At 42.9% G+C, this 13,831-nt stretch overlaps 1 protein-coding gene across 1 annotated transcript in view; it reads right to left on the bottom strand.

Moving 5' to 3' along the window:
• Positions 1-3,740, bottom strand: part of LOC124273058 (serine/arginine repetitive matrix protein 1-like) — a 44,469-nt gene extending 40,729 nt beyond the window's left edge. Inside the window, exon 1 of the mRNA XM_046708269.1 lies at positions 3,616-3,740. Coding sequence (XP_046564225.1) covers positions 3,616-3,658 — 43 coding nt within the window. The 5' untranslated portion in view covers positions 3,659-3,740. The remainder of the gene's footprint in view (positions 1-3,615) is intronic.
• Positions 3,741-13,831: the final 10,091 nt, after the last annotated feature.

Raw genomic sequence — 13,831 nt, 5'->3', positions numbered from 1 at the left:
CTAGACAGACAGATATTCTCCCCAGCCTAGACAGACAGATATTCTCCCTATCCTAGACAGACAGATTTTCTCCCCAGCCTAGACACACAAATTTTCTCCCAATCCTGGAGAGACAGATATTCTCCCCAGCCTAGACAGACAGATATTCTCCCAATCCTAGACAGATATTCTCCCCAGCCTAGACACACACATATTCTCCCCAGCCTAGACACACACATATTCTCCCCAGCGTAGACACACACATATTCTCCCTAGCCTAGACACACACATATTCTCCCACAGCCTAGACAGACAGATATTCTCCCAATCCTAGACAGATATGTTCTCCCCAGCCTAGACAGACAGATATTCTCCCCAGCCTAGACACACACATATTCTCCCCAGCCTAGAGAGACAGATATTCTCCCAATCCTAGAGACAGATATTCTCCCCAGCCTAGACACACACATATTCTCCCCAGCCTAGACACACACATATTCTCCCCAGCCTAGACACACACATATTCTCCCCAGCCTAGACAGACAGATATTTTCCCCAGCCTAGAGAGACAGATATTCTCCCACGCCTAGACACACAGATATTCTCCCACACCTAGACAGACAGATATTCTTCCAAATCTAGACAGACAGATATTTTCCCCAGCCTAGAGAGACAGACATTCTCCCACGCCTAGACACACAGACATTCTCCCACGCCTAGACACACAGATATTCTCCCACGCCTAGACACACAGATATTCTCCCACGCCTAGACACACACATATTCTCCCCAGCCTAGACACACACATATTCTCCCCAGCCTAGACAGACAGATATTCTCCCCAGCCTAGACAGACAGATATTCTCCCACGCCTAGACACACAGATATTCTCCCACGCCTAGACACACACATATTCTCCCCAGCCTAGACACACACATATTCTCCCCAGCCTAGACAGACAGATATTCTCCCCAGCCTAGACACACACATATTCTCCCCAGCCTAGAGAGACAGAAATTCTCCCACGCCTAGACAGACAGATATTCTCCCACGCCTAGACAGACAGATATTCTCCCCAGCCTAGACAGACAGACATTCTCCCACGCCTAGACACACAGACATTCTCCCACGCCTAGACACACAGATATTCTCCCACGCATAGACACACAGATATTCTCCCAAGCCTAGACAGACAGATATTCTCCCACACCTAGACAGACAGATATTCTCCCACGCCTAGACAGACAGATATTCTCCCCAGCCTAGACAGACAGATATTCTCCCATGCCTAGACACACAGACATTCTCCCACGCCTAGACACACAGATATTCTCCCACGCCTAGACAGACAGATATTCTCCCCAGCCTAGACAGACAGATATTCTCCCAAGCCTAGAGAGACAGATATTCTCCCACGCCTAGACACACAGATATTCTCTCCAGCCTAGACACACAGATATTCTCCCACGCCTAGACAGACAGATATTCTCCCCAGCCTAGACAGACAGATATTCTCCCAAGCCTAGACAGACAGATATTCTCCCATGCCTAGACAGACAGATATTCTCCCCATGCCTAGACAGACAGATATTCTCCCCAGCCTAGACAGACAGATATTCTCCCCAGCCTAGAGAGACAGATATTCTCCCCAGCCTAGACAGACAGATATTCTCCCACGCCTAGACACACAGATATTCTCCCCAGCCCTAGACAGGTACAGGAGACAGATATTCTCCCAGCCTAGACAGACAGATATTCTCCCAACCCTAGACAGACAGATATTCTCCCCAGCCTAGACAGACAGATATTCTCCCCAGCCTAGACAGACAGATATTCTCCCCAGCCTAGACAGACAGATATTCTCCCTAGCCTAGACAGACAGATATTCTCCCCAGCCTAGACAGACAGATATTCTCCCAAGCCTAGACAGACACATATTATTCTCCCACAGACCCTAGACAGACAGATATTCTCCCAAGCCTAGACAGACAGATATTCTCCCAATTTTAGAGAGACAGATATTCTCCCCAGCCTAGACAGACAGATATTCTCCCCAGCCTAGACAGACAGATATTCTCCCACGCCTAGACAGACAGATATTCTCCCAATCTAGAGAGACAGATATTCTCCCAAGCTTAGACAGACAGATATTCTCCCAAGCCTAGACAGACAGATATTCTCCCAATCTTAGAGAGACAGATATTCTCCCAAGCCTAGACAGACAGATATTCTCCCAAGCCTAGACAGACAGATATTCTCCCAGCCTAGACAGACAGATATTCTCCCAATCTTAGAGAGACATATTCTCCCAAGCCTAGACAGACAGATATTCTCCCAAAACCTAGACAGACAGATATTCTCCCAATCTTAGAGAGACATATTCTCCCAAGCCTAGACAGACAGGTATTCTCCCCAACCCATATTCTCTCCATCCCAGACAGACAGATATTCTCCCAAGCCTAGACAGACAGATATTCTCCCAAAACCTAGACAGACAGATATTCTCCCAATCTTAGAGAGACATATTCTCCCAAGCCTAGACAGACAGGTATTCTCCCCAACCTAGACAGACAGGTATTCTCCCAATCTTAGAGAGACATATTCTCCCAGCCTAGACAGACAGATATTCTCCCAAGCCTAGACAGACAGATATTCTCCCAAAGCCTTCTCCCAGACAGACAGACATTCTCCCAAATCTTAGAGACATATTCTCCCAAGCCTAGACAGACAGGTATTCTCCCCAACCTAGACAGACAGGTATTCTCCCAATCTTAGAGAGACATATTCTCCCAAGCCTAGACAGACAGGTATTCTCCCCAACCTAGACAGACAGGTATTCTCCCCAACCTAGACAGACAGATATTCTCCCAATCTTAGAGAGACATATTCTCCCAAGCCTAGACAGACAGATATTCTCCCAAGCCTAGACAGACAGATATTCTCCCAATCTTAGAGAGACATATTCTCCCAAGCCTAGACAGACAGGTATTCTCCCCAACCTAGACAGACAGGTATTCTCCCACGCCTAGACAGACAGATATTCTCCCAAGCCTAGACAGACAGATATTCTCCCAAAACCTAGACAGACAGATATTCTCCCAATCTTAGAGAGACATATTCTCCCAAGCCTAGACAGACAGGTATTCTCCCCAACCTAGACAGACAGGTATTCTCCCACGCCTAGACAGACAGATATTCTCCCCAACCTGGAAGGACATGACATCTCCCCAGCGTCGTAGACTGACCAATATTTTCCACAGCTATGAAGGAGAATAAATCTCCCCAACATAGACTGACATACATTGAAAATGTCAAGTGCACTCCGATTCACTGTAGGTGCGATAACAAAGCAAAACTTTGATCATACATTTTGTATTGAGTTCTGCACTTTAAAAACAATCTATTCCTATTTTATACACACATGGATTTTACCAATACATGATCTCACAATACATGTACATTGATCTTCCGTACTGAATCTGCTCCTTAAAGGACATCTGAGCCTAGATTTTCGAAGCTCTCTTAGCGTTAAGATAGTCGTAAGTTAACGTTAATGTATGGCACTTACAACCTTAGCCCTAAGAGAGCTTCGAAAATATAGGCCCTGGCTATTTCATATTCTAATCAATTCAGTACCTTCCTCCTTGTCAGAGTCGACGTTGTTGCTGGCATCATGCATGCTGTCACTGTCCCAGCCTCGAAGCTGGTTTGTGTCGGTCTTGAAATGGTCTTCGTGGTCTGCCTCACTGTGGGTTCTACAGGATCACTCTCCTCTTTCTTCACCTTCGTCTTCAGCTTGAAGGCTGCAGAATATACAAAATATGAAATCAAAATGAACCTATATTGTAAAAAAAAAACACAAAAACCTTAGGCACCGTCCATAATTTATTTCTAGGTGGAGTGATGATGATTTTTATAGAGAAGCATTTGCAATGTGATTGACACCCCACATCCCCACCCCCAATGTGAATAGATGTACAATGTAAGCACCCCCCTCCTCTATGCTGGTAAAGATCAAGTTAACCATGCTTGTCATAGGAAGCGGTTAACGGGATCAGAAGGCCAGGTTACTGACTCATGATACAAGTCATCGTATCTCAATTCAACTGTGGACAGTGATGCTCATGACGACAGTCACTGGATTGTTTGGTTCAGACTCAATCAATTACGGACCACCATTAAGTTGCTGGAATGTTGCCATGAGGAGAGTTAAACAATAAAAAAATACATTTTGTGTGCACGTCAGTGAAATAATGAAAGGAAATGTTTAACCCCCAAAAATCAAATATTCACATGAGAATTTGCATTTTGAAAAACAGTGGGATATATTAACCTTCTTCTACAATATACCATCATAGCCCACTAAAGGGCACACATGCCTGCCTTCTGTATATCACCACCCGTAACCCATGCAGAAGGCTGTCGGCACATTTGCACTTGTCCACACAGTGTCGTTATATGTGACTGTTTAATGACTGGTCCTTGAGTCATCTATTCAAATCTCAGATTCTCCATGGTTATAATCTTTGGTTTTTCTGCATTCAGAGATCTTTCAAACACACTTTTCAATGATTCAATATTTATTGTCCTATGATAAATATTCGGTTACAAAAGTGAGGCAAATCCTTGGATCATTGGAAAATTGCCTGTGTACAAGTGACTTTATTTCACTCAATCTGCAGTGGTCATCACCTGTATTTATGTGCATTGGCACAATAAATAGTTGATTATTTCTCAATCACACTCTTCCCTTCAACTCGGTGCCCCATGTAAGTTTGTGGTTCTCATGTAATCGTACACCAGCACCGAGTTTTGATATCTATGCTATGCTATCTATTTTTGTGTTTTTCATCGCCCAACTGACTGTAAATTGGGTGCCGACCCAATAATATGAAAACATTCTTCTATTTCTACCGATTTCATTTGCTTGAAGACTGCAGGTAGAGTGAGTGAGTTTAGTTTTAGGCCACTTTTGCAATATGAAAGCAATATCACGGCAGGGGGACATCAGAAATAGGCTTCATACAATGTACCCATGTGGGTAATTGAACCTGGGTCTTCAGCGTGACAAGTGAACGCTTTAACCACTAGGCTACCCCACCGTCCTTGCTGCAAGTGTAAATTATCAAGAAAGCTAAGTGCTAAGTGTTCACATTCTTCTTTCTTATATTTCATTTCTTAATACACTCACATGTATTAAAGAATTAAAAACTTTAAAAAGACAGAAGTGTCGAACTTGTGAAAGTAACATCTGATTTAAACCATTTTGACGTTCTCTGCTGCTTTACTTCGTCTTTCTCTACTGGTTTTACTTGTCAGTCTAGGATGAGGAGAACACATGTCAGTCTCGGCTGAGGAGAGCACATGTCAGTCTAGGCTGGGGAGCACATGTCAGTCTTGAGGAGAGCACATGTCAGTCTTGGCTGGGGAGAGGCTAGCATGGCTGGGCTGAACATCTGTCAGGCTAACATGGGAGGATATCTGTCAATCTAGACTGGGGGTGAATATCTGTCACTCTAGGATGAGGAAAATATCTCTCAGTCTAGGATGGGAAGCATATTTGTCAATCTAGACTGAGGGGAATACATGTCAATCTAGACTGAGGGGAATACATGTCAGTCTAGGATGGGGAGAATACATGTCAGTCTAGGATGGGGAGAATACATGTCAGTCTAGGATGGGGAGAATACATGTCAGTCTAGGATGGGGAGCTCAGGTCAGTGGGAGCTGACAGAACACATGTCAGTCTAGGCTGAGGAGAGCACATGTCAGTCTAGGCTGAGCTGGGCGTGAATATCTGTCAGGCTAGCATGGGGAGGATATCTGTCAATCTAGACTGGGGGTGAATATCTGTCACTCTAGGATGAGGAAAATATCTCTCAGTCTAGGATGGGAAGCATATTTGTCAATCTAGACTGAGGGGAATACATGTCAATCTAGACTGAGGGGAATACATGTCAGTCTAGGATGGGGAGAATACATGTCAGTCTAGGATGGGGAGAATACATGTCAGTCTAGGATGGGGAGAATACATGTCAGTCTAGGATGGGGAGAATACATGTCAGTCTAGGTTTAGGAGAATACATGTCAGTCTAGGTTTAGGAGAATACATGTCAGGCTAGGTTGGGGAGAATACATGTCAGTCTAGGATGGGGAGAATACATGTTAGTCTAGGATGGGGAGAATACATGTCAGTCTCGGCTGAGGGGAGCACATGTCAGTCTTGGCTGAGGAGAGCACATATCAGTCTAGGCTGAGCTGGGCGTGAATATCTGTCAGGCTAGCATGGGGAGGATATCTGTCAATCTAGACTGGGGGTGAATATCTGTCACTCTAGGATGAGGAGAATATCTCTCAGTCTAGGATGGGAAGCATATTTGTCAATCTAGACTGAGGGGAATACATGTCAATCTAGACTGAGGGGAATACATGTCAGTCTAGGATGGGGAGAATACATGTCAGTCTAGGATGGGGAGAATACATGTCAGTCTAGGATGGGGAGAATACATGTCAGTCTAGGATGGGGAGAATACATGTCAGTCTAGGTTGGGGAGAATACATGTCAGTCTAGGTTGGGGAGAATACATGTCAGTCTAGGTTAAGGAGAATACATGTCAGTCTAGGTTGGGGAGAATACATGTCAGTCTAGGTTGGGGAGAATACATGTCAGTCTAGGTTGGGGAGAATACATGTCAGTCTAGGCTGAGCAGAAACACATGTCAGTAGGTTTAGGAGGTCAGTCTAGGGAGAATACATGTCAGTCTAGGTTGGGAAGGAGAATACATGTCAGTCTAGGTTGGGGAGAATACATGTCAGTCTAGGTTGGGGAGAATACATGTCAGTCTAGGTTGGGGAGAATACATGTCAGTCTAGGTTAGGGGGAGAATACATGTCAGTCTAGGTTGGGGAGAATACATGTCAGTCTAGGATGGGGAGAATACATGTCAGTCTAGGTTGGGGAGAATACATGTCAGTCTAGGTTGGGGAGAATACATGTCAGTCTAGGTTGGGGAGAATACATGTCAGTCTAGGTTGGGGAGAATACATGTCAGTCTAGTTTGGGGAGAGAATACATGTCAGTCTAGGTTTAGGAGAATACATGTCAGTCTAGGTTGGGGAGAATACATGTCAGTCTAGGTTGGGGAGAATACATGTCAGTCTAGGTTTGGGAGAATACATGTCAGTCTAGGTTTGGGAGAATACATGTCAGTCTAGGTTGGGGAGAATACATGTCAGTCTAGGTTGGGGAGAATACATGTCAGTCTAGGTTGGGGAGAATACATGTCAGTCTAGGGTTGGGGAGAATACATGTCAGTCTAGGTTGAGGAGAAAACATGTCAGTCTAGGTGGGAGAGGAGAATACATGTCAGTCTAGGTTGTCAGGGAGAATAGAATACATGTCAGTCTAGGTTGGGGAGAATACATGTCAGTCTAGGTTGGGGAGAATACATGTCAGTCTAGGTTGGGGAGAATACATGTCAGTCTAGGTTGGGGAGAATACATGTCAGTCTAGGATGGGGAGAATACATGTCAGTCTAGGTTGGGGAGAATACATGTCAGTCTAGGTTGGGGAGAATACATGTCAGTCTAGGTTGGGGAGAATACATGTCAGTCTAGGTTTAGGAGAATACATGTCAGTCTAGGTTGGGGAGAATACATGTCAGTCTAGGTTGGGGAGAATACATGTCAGTCTAGGCTGGGGAGAATACATGTCAGTCTAGGTTGGGGAGAATACATGTCAGTCTAGGTTGGGGAGAATACATGTCAGTCTAGGTTGGGGAGAATACATGTCAGTCTAGGTTGAGGAGAATACATGTCAGTCTAGGTTGGGGAGAATACATGTCAGTCTAGGTTGGGGAGAATACATGTCAGTCTAGGTTGGGGAGAATACATGTCAGTCTAGGCTGGGGAGAATACATGTCAGTCTATGTACAGTCTAGGTTGGGGAGAATACATGTCAGTCTAGGTTGGGGAGAATACATGTCAGTCTAGGTTGGGGAGAATACATGTCAGTCTAGGTTGGGGAGAATCAGTCAGGTTGGGGAGAATACATGTCAGTCTAGGTTAGGATGGGGAGAATACATGTCAGTCTAGGTTGGGGAGAATACATGTCAGTCTACAGGTCTAGGTTGGGGAGAATACATGTCAGTCTAGGTTGGGGAGAATACATGTCAGTCTAGGTTGGGGAGAATACATGTCAGTCTAGGTTGGGGAGAATACATGTCAGTCTAGGTTGGGGAGAATACATGTCAGTCTAGGTTGGGGAGAATACATGTCAGTCTAGGTTGGGGAGAATACATGTCAGTCTAGGTTGGGGAGAATACATGTCAGTCTAGGTTGAGCAGAAAACATGTCAGTTTAGGTTTAGGAGAATACATGTCAGTCTAGGTTGGGTAGATCCTGTGACATCCAGTCTGTTTCAGGGAAGGTATAATGATAATCAAGTTTACTCATCTAAAAGACTAAAGATCAGTCCAGCCTTCACTCACTGTACTTCTTCCTGGTAGTGTCCCTGGTCTGTAGGATCTTGTCCAGCCTGGTGTAGGACATCCTGTCGGAGTCAGTGTCCCCCTCTGAAATCCTGGCCATGCTTGGCTTGTAACCCTCATTCACATCATCCTCGACTCCAACTGCAGTTGACACTGGAACAGTCAGTAACCACTGCTTATACAACACATCAGAATATTATAATCTGTATAACAGCTAGTGCTCCACAGTACAATAGTTAGTGTTGGGAATTGGTTAAAATCTCATAACTGATAATTGGTTCATTACAACCGATCAATCATTGAAGAAAATTGGTTTGCTTCGTCTATCAAATTTCCTGTTATGTTTGTTAATGCACAAAAGTTTTTGGGTTGTTTTTGCAAACTGCACAAAATGCATTTGCAAATTTCAAATCTTTAAAGGATTAATAGTATGTTAGGAACATAAATTTAGTGGAGTTGTTAGATAAATTCAATCATTACTTGGAACGAGCTTGCAGTGCTTATGAAATGTAGACACAAGACAAAACCAACCTTGTGAAAAAATATTGTCAATGCAAACAAGTGTTCAAAAATTGTTTCTGTTCAATTATGAGAAAACACAATCGATTGCTTGGTCATTTAGTCACTGCGACCAATCTTTGATCATTTCATTTAATCAGACCACCACTAACCATAGTAGCAATATCTGGTCACTTTCTCTTCACATAACATAATGTTGATACTTCCATGTCTTGCCTGCAGCCATATATCAGGAATATTGCCGAGTGCGCAATCAAACAACAAACCCATGTATTGGTGTCATTGGATTACTACATTACAAATTCTTGGCACAAATTTAGTGTTTAAATCACTTTTGTTCAAACATTGCATCCAAGATTGATAGGCATACACATACAAAAGAGTGAAAGTCACCGTACAGTATAAAACCATTTAGCAGTATTCCACCAGTATCATGGAGAGAGGGACATCAGAAACAAGCTTCACACACCGTACCACTGATGGGAATCAAACTCAGACCTTTGGTCTGGTGAGTGAATGCTCTAACCACAAGGCTCTGAAATCAACCAAGTCTACACATAACACTGAAATGTGAAAAGTGTCTTACAAAAACTGAACTTCATGTAGTGTACTAATGACAAAAACCTACCGAGTCCTAATTCCTTCATCTTGTCCAGAGTTAGCTCATTCAAAGGGATGTCGTACAGCCAGGGGTAGTGAGAAACTAGCCTCTGCCACAACGCATCCTTAGCAGCCTGGGACATAGCATGCTCCGCTACAAGGGAGAGAGAGACAAGACCTAATTAATGTGTGAACATTGTATACAGCTGCTAGTATGATGGGCATAACATTGGTATATACAGTTGTGATTTTTCAGTAGAACAAGTTGAATTACCTTATCCATATTTTGTGCTTTTTGTTATCAGTTAGAAACATATCAATGTAAGTCCCACACTTCATACTCAGAGATACATCTTGCATTCAAAGTTCGAGTGAGTGAGTGAGTGAATCAGTGAGTCACTGAGTCAGTAAGGTTTAGTTTAGTTTTATGCCACTCTTAGCAATATTATAGCAATATCACGGCAGGGGACACCAGAAATGGTTTTCACACATTGTACCCATGTGGGGGATCGAACCCAGGTCTTTGGCGTGACGAGCGAATGCTTTAACCACTAGGCTACCCCACCGTCCCCACATTTCAAGTGAGATTACATATGTTGTTTTGAACATTTGAAGTTGGTTGAGATCACCCCAAAAGACTCCTAATGTTATTAGCTAATAGCCAGTTGTCATCCAACATCAGATTCAACTCCAGCTGAGGTCATCTCCTCAACATTTAATCAGTATTATTAGCAGCACATTCAGTCAAAATAATCTGAGTGAGTGAGTAAAAATGTCAAGTATCATCAGCAGTATTTCAGCCATACCATCACTATGAAAGATTTTTATTAACAAAATCATACGAGGGACATCATCTTGGAGAGTGTCCCAGGCCACTTCTATACCGGTTATATGCCCAGTTGAGCTTAACCATCATACACTTCATACTCCTTACATTCCAGGAGCAGCCTGAGGTCCTCTTCTGGTATCTGCGGCACCCAGCGGGATGGGTGTTTGGTCTCGGCTTCTCCATCTGGTCGGTCCCTCTTCCAGTAGGTGTATCCTCCCCCGGTCCTCACTGGCTGGTCCTGGTGGATGCTGCAACAGAGCAACTTATTGAGGACTCAACTTACACGATTCTTTGTCTCACATGTTTGCTGTTTACAGGGACTGGAATACACATGATGAACAGTGGACTCTCACAATGTCAGGATGAATCTTTTACTGTAGTTCAGATTGGTAATGTCTTAAAATGAAACTATGCATTTGTCAACTACGCGTTTTATGCCGCTTTTAGCAATATTCCAGCAATATCACGGCAGGGGACACCAGAAATGGGCTTCACACATTGTACCCTTGTGGGGAATCGAACCCGGGTCTCCAGACTCGATCAGAGCGCTTGACCAGCGAATGCTTTAACCAATAGGCTACCGCACTGCCCACCAACACCCCAGGAGTGAAACCTGACATTACCAAGACTGTGTTAAGTTTGACCAAATATGCAAATTTGGAAAACATTGTGAAAAGAATTCCAATTGTACCTGCCACAAATTTTGCTAATCCTGATCCCAACCACAGCTATTAATCATGGATAATTTACCATTGTATTGCTTTTAGTAATTATGTATGTTTATAATTAATTAATTGCTTTGTAAACAGTGGCTGAAAAAGGCCTTACTGGAATGTGGCTCCCTTGTTGCAGCCATAGCAGAACCCTGCCCGGCGACACCCTTTACAGAACCCTGGGAACTCAGTACAGAGCCTCTCGCTTGTCATCAGCCTGGAACACCTTCTGATGCAGCAGCAGTCTTGCCACGATGTGGAAGTAGATGCGGTCACTGCTGCCACCGATCTGGCTGTACAGATTGTGGAATGTTGACAACTTTGGAAGTTGGCGTAGGCTGGAAAAGAATGACAATTATATCTTACATCTCGTATGTCTTTGACATCAAAACTTACCACTCTGAAGAAGGAATCGGTGCCGCAAAGATTTATGTGACAATGCAGTGTTGGAAGTAATGGGTAGTAACACCACACACATCCGGGTACATTGCTTTGATGTGACACATTTTGTTTCTAAAACAGATGTTTAAAAGTTTTTCCAGGGCTGTGTACCTCAAATCACACTGACAGCGTTCTTACTTTCCATTTTGCCTCTACCACGGTGGCATATTGGCCATGTAAATGTTTATATAAAAACAAAACAATGTGCATTGAATGATTTTTCTAAAAAGCTGAAAGAGTATTTGAAAATAGATTTAAAACAATATTCCAACATACACATGACAAGACAGTGACAGTGGCCGACCTACCCTCCAGCCTGTGGCAGCCGTCTGACAGACTCCACTGACATACCCTGTCTATCCATTTCTTTCTGTTACAGGATCATCACATAAAGAGTCGATGTTTTACATGATTTTGAACATTAACAGAACTTCCACACAAATACGCCAAGTCAGTTGTTCATGTGAACATGACAAATGTTTCCTGAAATGCTTTCCTGATGAGTTCAATCAAGCGGACTAACTCTTGTTGCAGAGTTACACAACAGATGATCCATTTCATCAACACAAGACACCTAATTCTGAGAAATCCTCTTATAACCCAGTGGAATGTGGCTAACGTGCGCCATGCATTAGATACCGACCTCAACGTCATTGGGGGAACTAATATCATAACTTTTCATCACGAGTTGTGGTCAACACAATGGTGAGAACGTAGCATTAGGAGAGAGGGAGATTATACGTGATGGATCAGTCATGTGGCCCAAGACCCCACCAAATTGTTATGACAGATTCCTCTCTTGTTGGTTTATTAATTAGGACTTTCAGTAAATTGTTTATACAAAGTGGGTATGGTTTTTAGCAATATTCCAGCAATATCACAGGTGGGGACACCAGAAATGGGCTTCATATATTGTACCCATGTGGGGAATCAAACCTAGATCTTCCGCGTGACGAGCAGACGCTTTAACCACTGGGCTACCCCACCACCTGTTTATACAAAGAAAAACACTGACAACATATTTTATCATTTCTTGCACCACTGACGGCCATACTTTCAAAACACATACATCCATTCTTGCATAACACATTTATTCTTTTCTAGTTTCCATAAAAGACTCTGCAATTTCACTGTCAGCCTCTTTGCAAAATCTTTGGACATTTGACTTCCAGTTAACTCTTTTTAAAAAGTTGAACAAGTAATTGCAGGGGAGATATGTGTGGATGTCCAGGGGTGGAAATAACTTTAAAATTGCTAGTGTACACCGGTTCAGTGGCACATGTAAAATCACTTGCCCTGATAATTTTTCCTCTATAGCGGCCAATTTTCTTGTTGATTTTTTAAATAAACAACATGATTAACATTGGAAAGTCAACTGGACATTTATACAGCATGATATATAAATTTGCTTGCCCGACTGGAAAAAACACTGGACTCGGACGTCGGGCAATGGGTTATTTCCACCCCTGATGTCACTCTTACGGTGACATGACAGTGTTCTCTGCACCATTCAGATACCCTAATCAGCGTGGACTTCAAAACATATTCCATGGCTGAATGATGTTAGTAACTCTCCCATAAAGTGAACTTCTGTTTGAATGAGACTGTTAATGGATCCAGGTGAAGCCATGATGTTGTCTGCAATTATGCTAATATTTCATTGCAAATAATGTACATTATATCTAAAATGGATAGAATTATCATTAAAACGCATGCTATCAGAAATGAGCCAGCCACTGTTATAAGGGTAAAGCTATTTTTCAGGGCATTATCATTTGCAGAAGCCAGAGGTCTTCCATTTTCCAGGTGAAAAGACTGAGGGCTTCTGCAAATGATAATGCCCTGAAAAATAGTGTTACCATTATTATAGCTAAAATGGATAGAATTTTTAGTAAAATAAAAAACAAAACAACGGTATTGGTTTTGAAGCATTTACAGCTAACAAGAAACGACAGAGGGCACTGACACACTTTTTACAAATATGATGTAGGGATACATTCAAATGTTTTGGTAAATTGGTTTTTAAATTGCCCCCGTATATGCTGATTATACGGTTGGAAATTTATAACATTGACCAATCAGAACTCGTGTTACATACAAAGTTGAATTAGAATTATGACCACATTTTGTTGAGGTCACAGAGGTCAGGGACCTTATAACATATACCCAATACAGCCCTTGCTATTCTATAACAGCTGGCAAGTCAAGATTACTGAAGTTTCAGACTGATATTAATCACAGTATTATTCTGATAATTTACC

This window comes from Haliotis rubra, unplaced genomic scaffold (genome assembly GCF_003918875.1).
Source record: "Haliotis rubra isolate DU_JTF1 unplaced genomic scaffold, ASM391887v1 Scf176, whole genome shotgun sequence".
Lineage (NCBI taxonomy): Eukaryota > Metazoa > Mollusca > Gastropoda > Lepetellida > Haliotidae > Haliotis > Haliotis rubra.
Note: the sequence above shows the minus strand (reverse complement) of the source record. Positions and strands in the feature narration are given on the sequence as shown.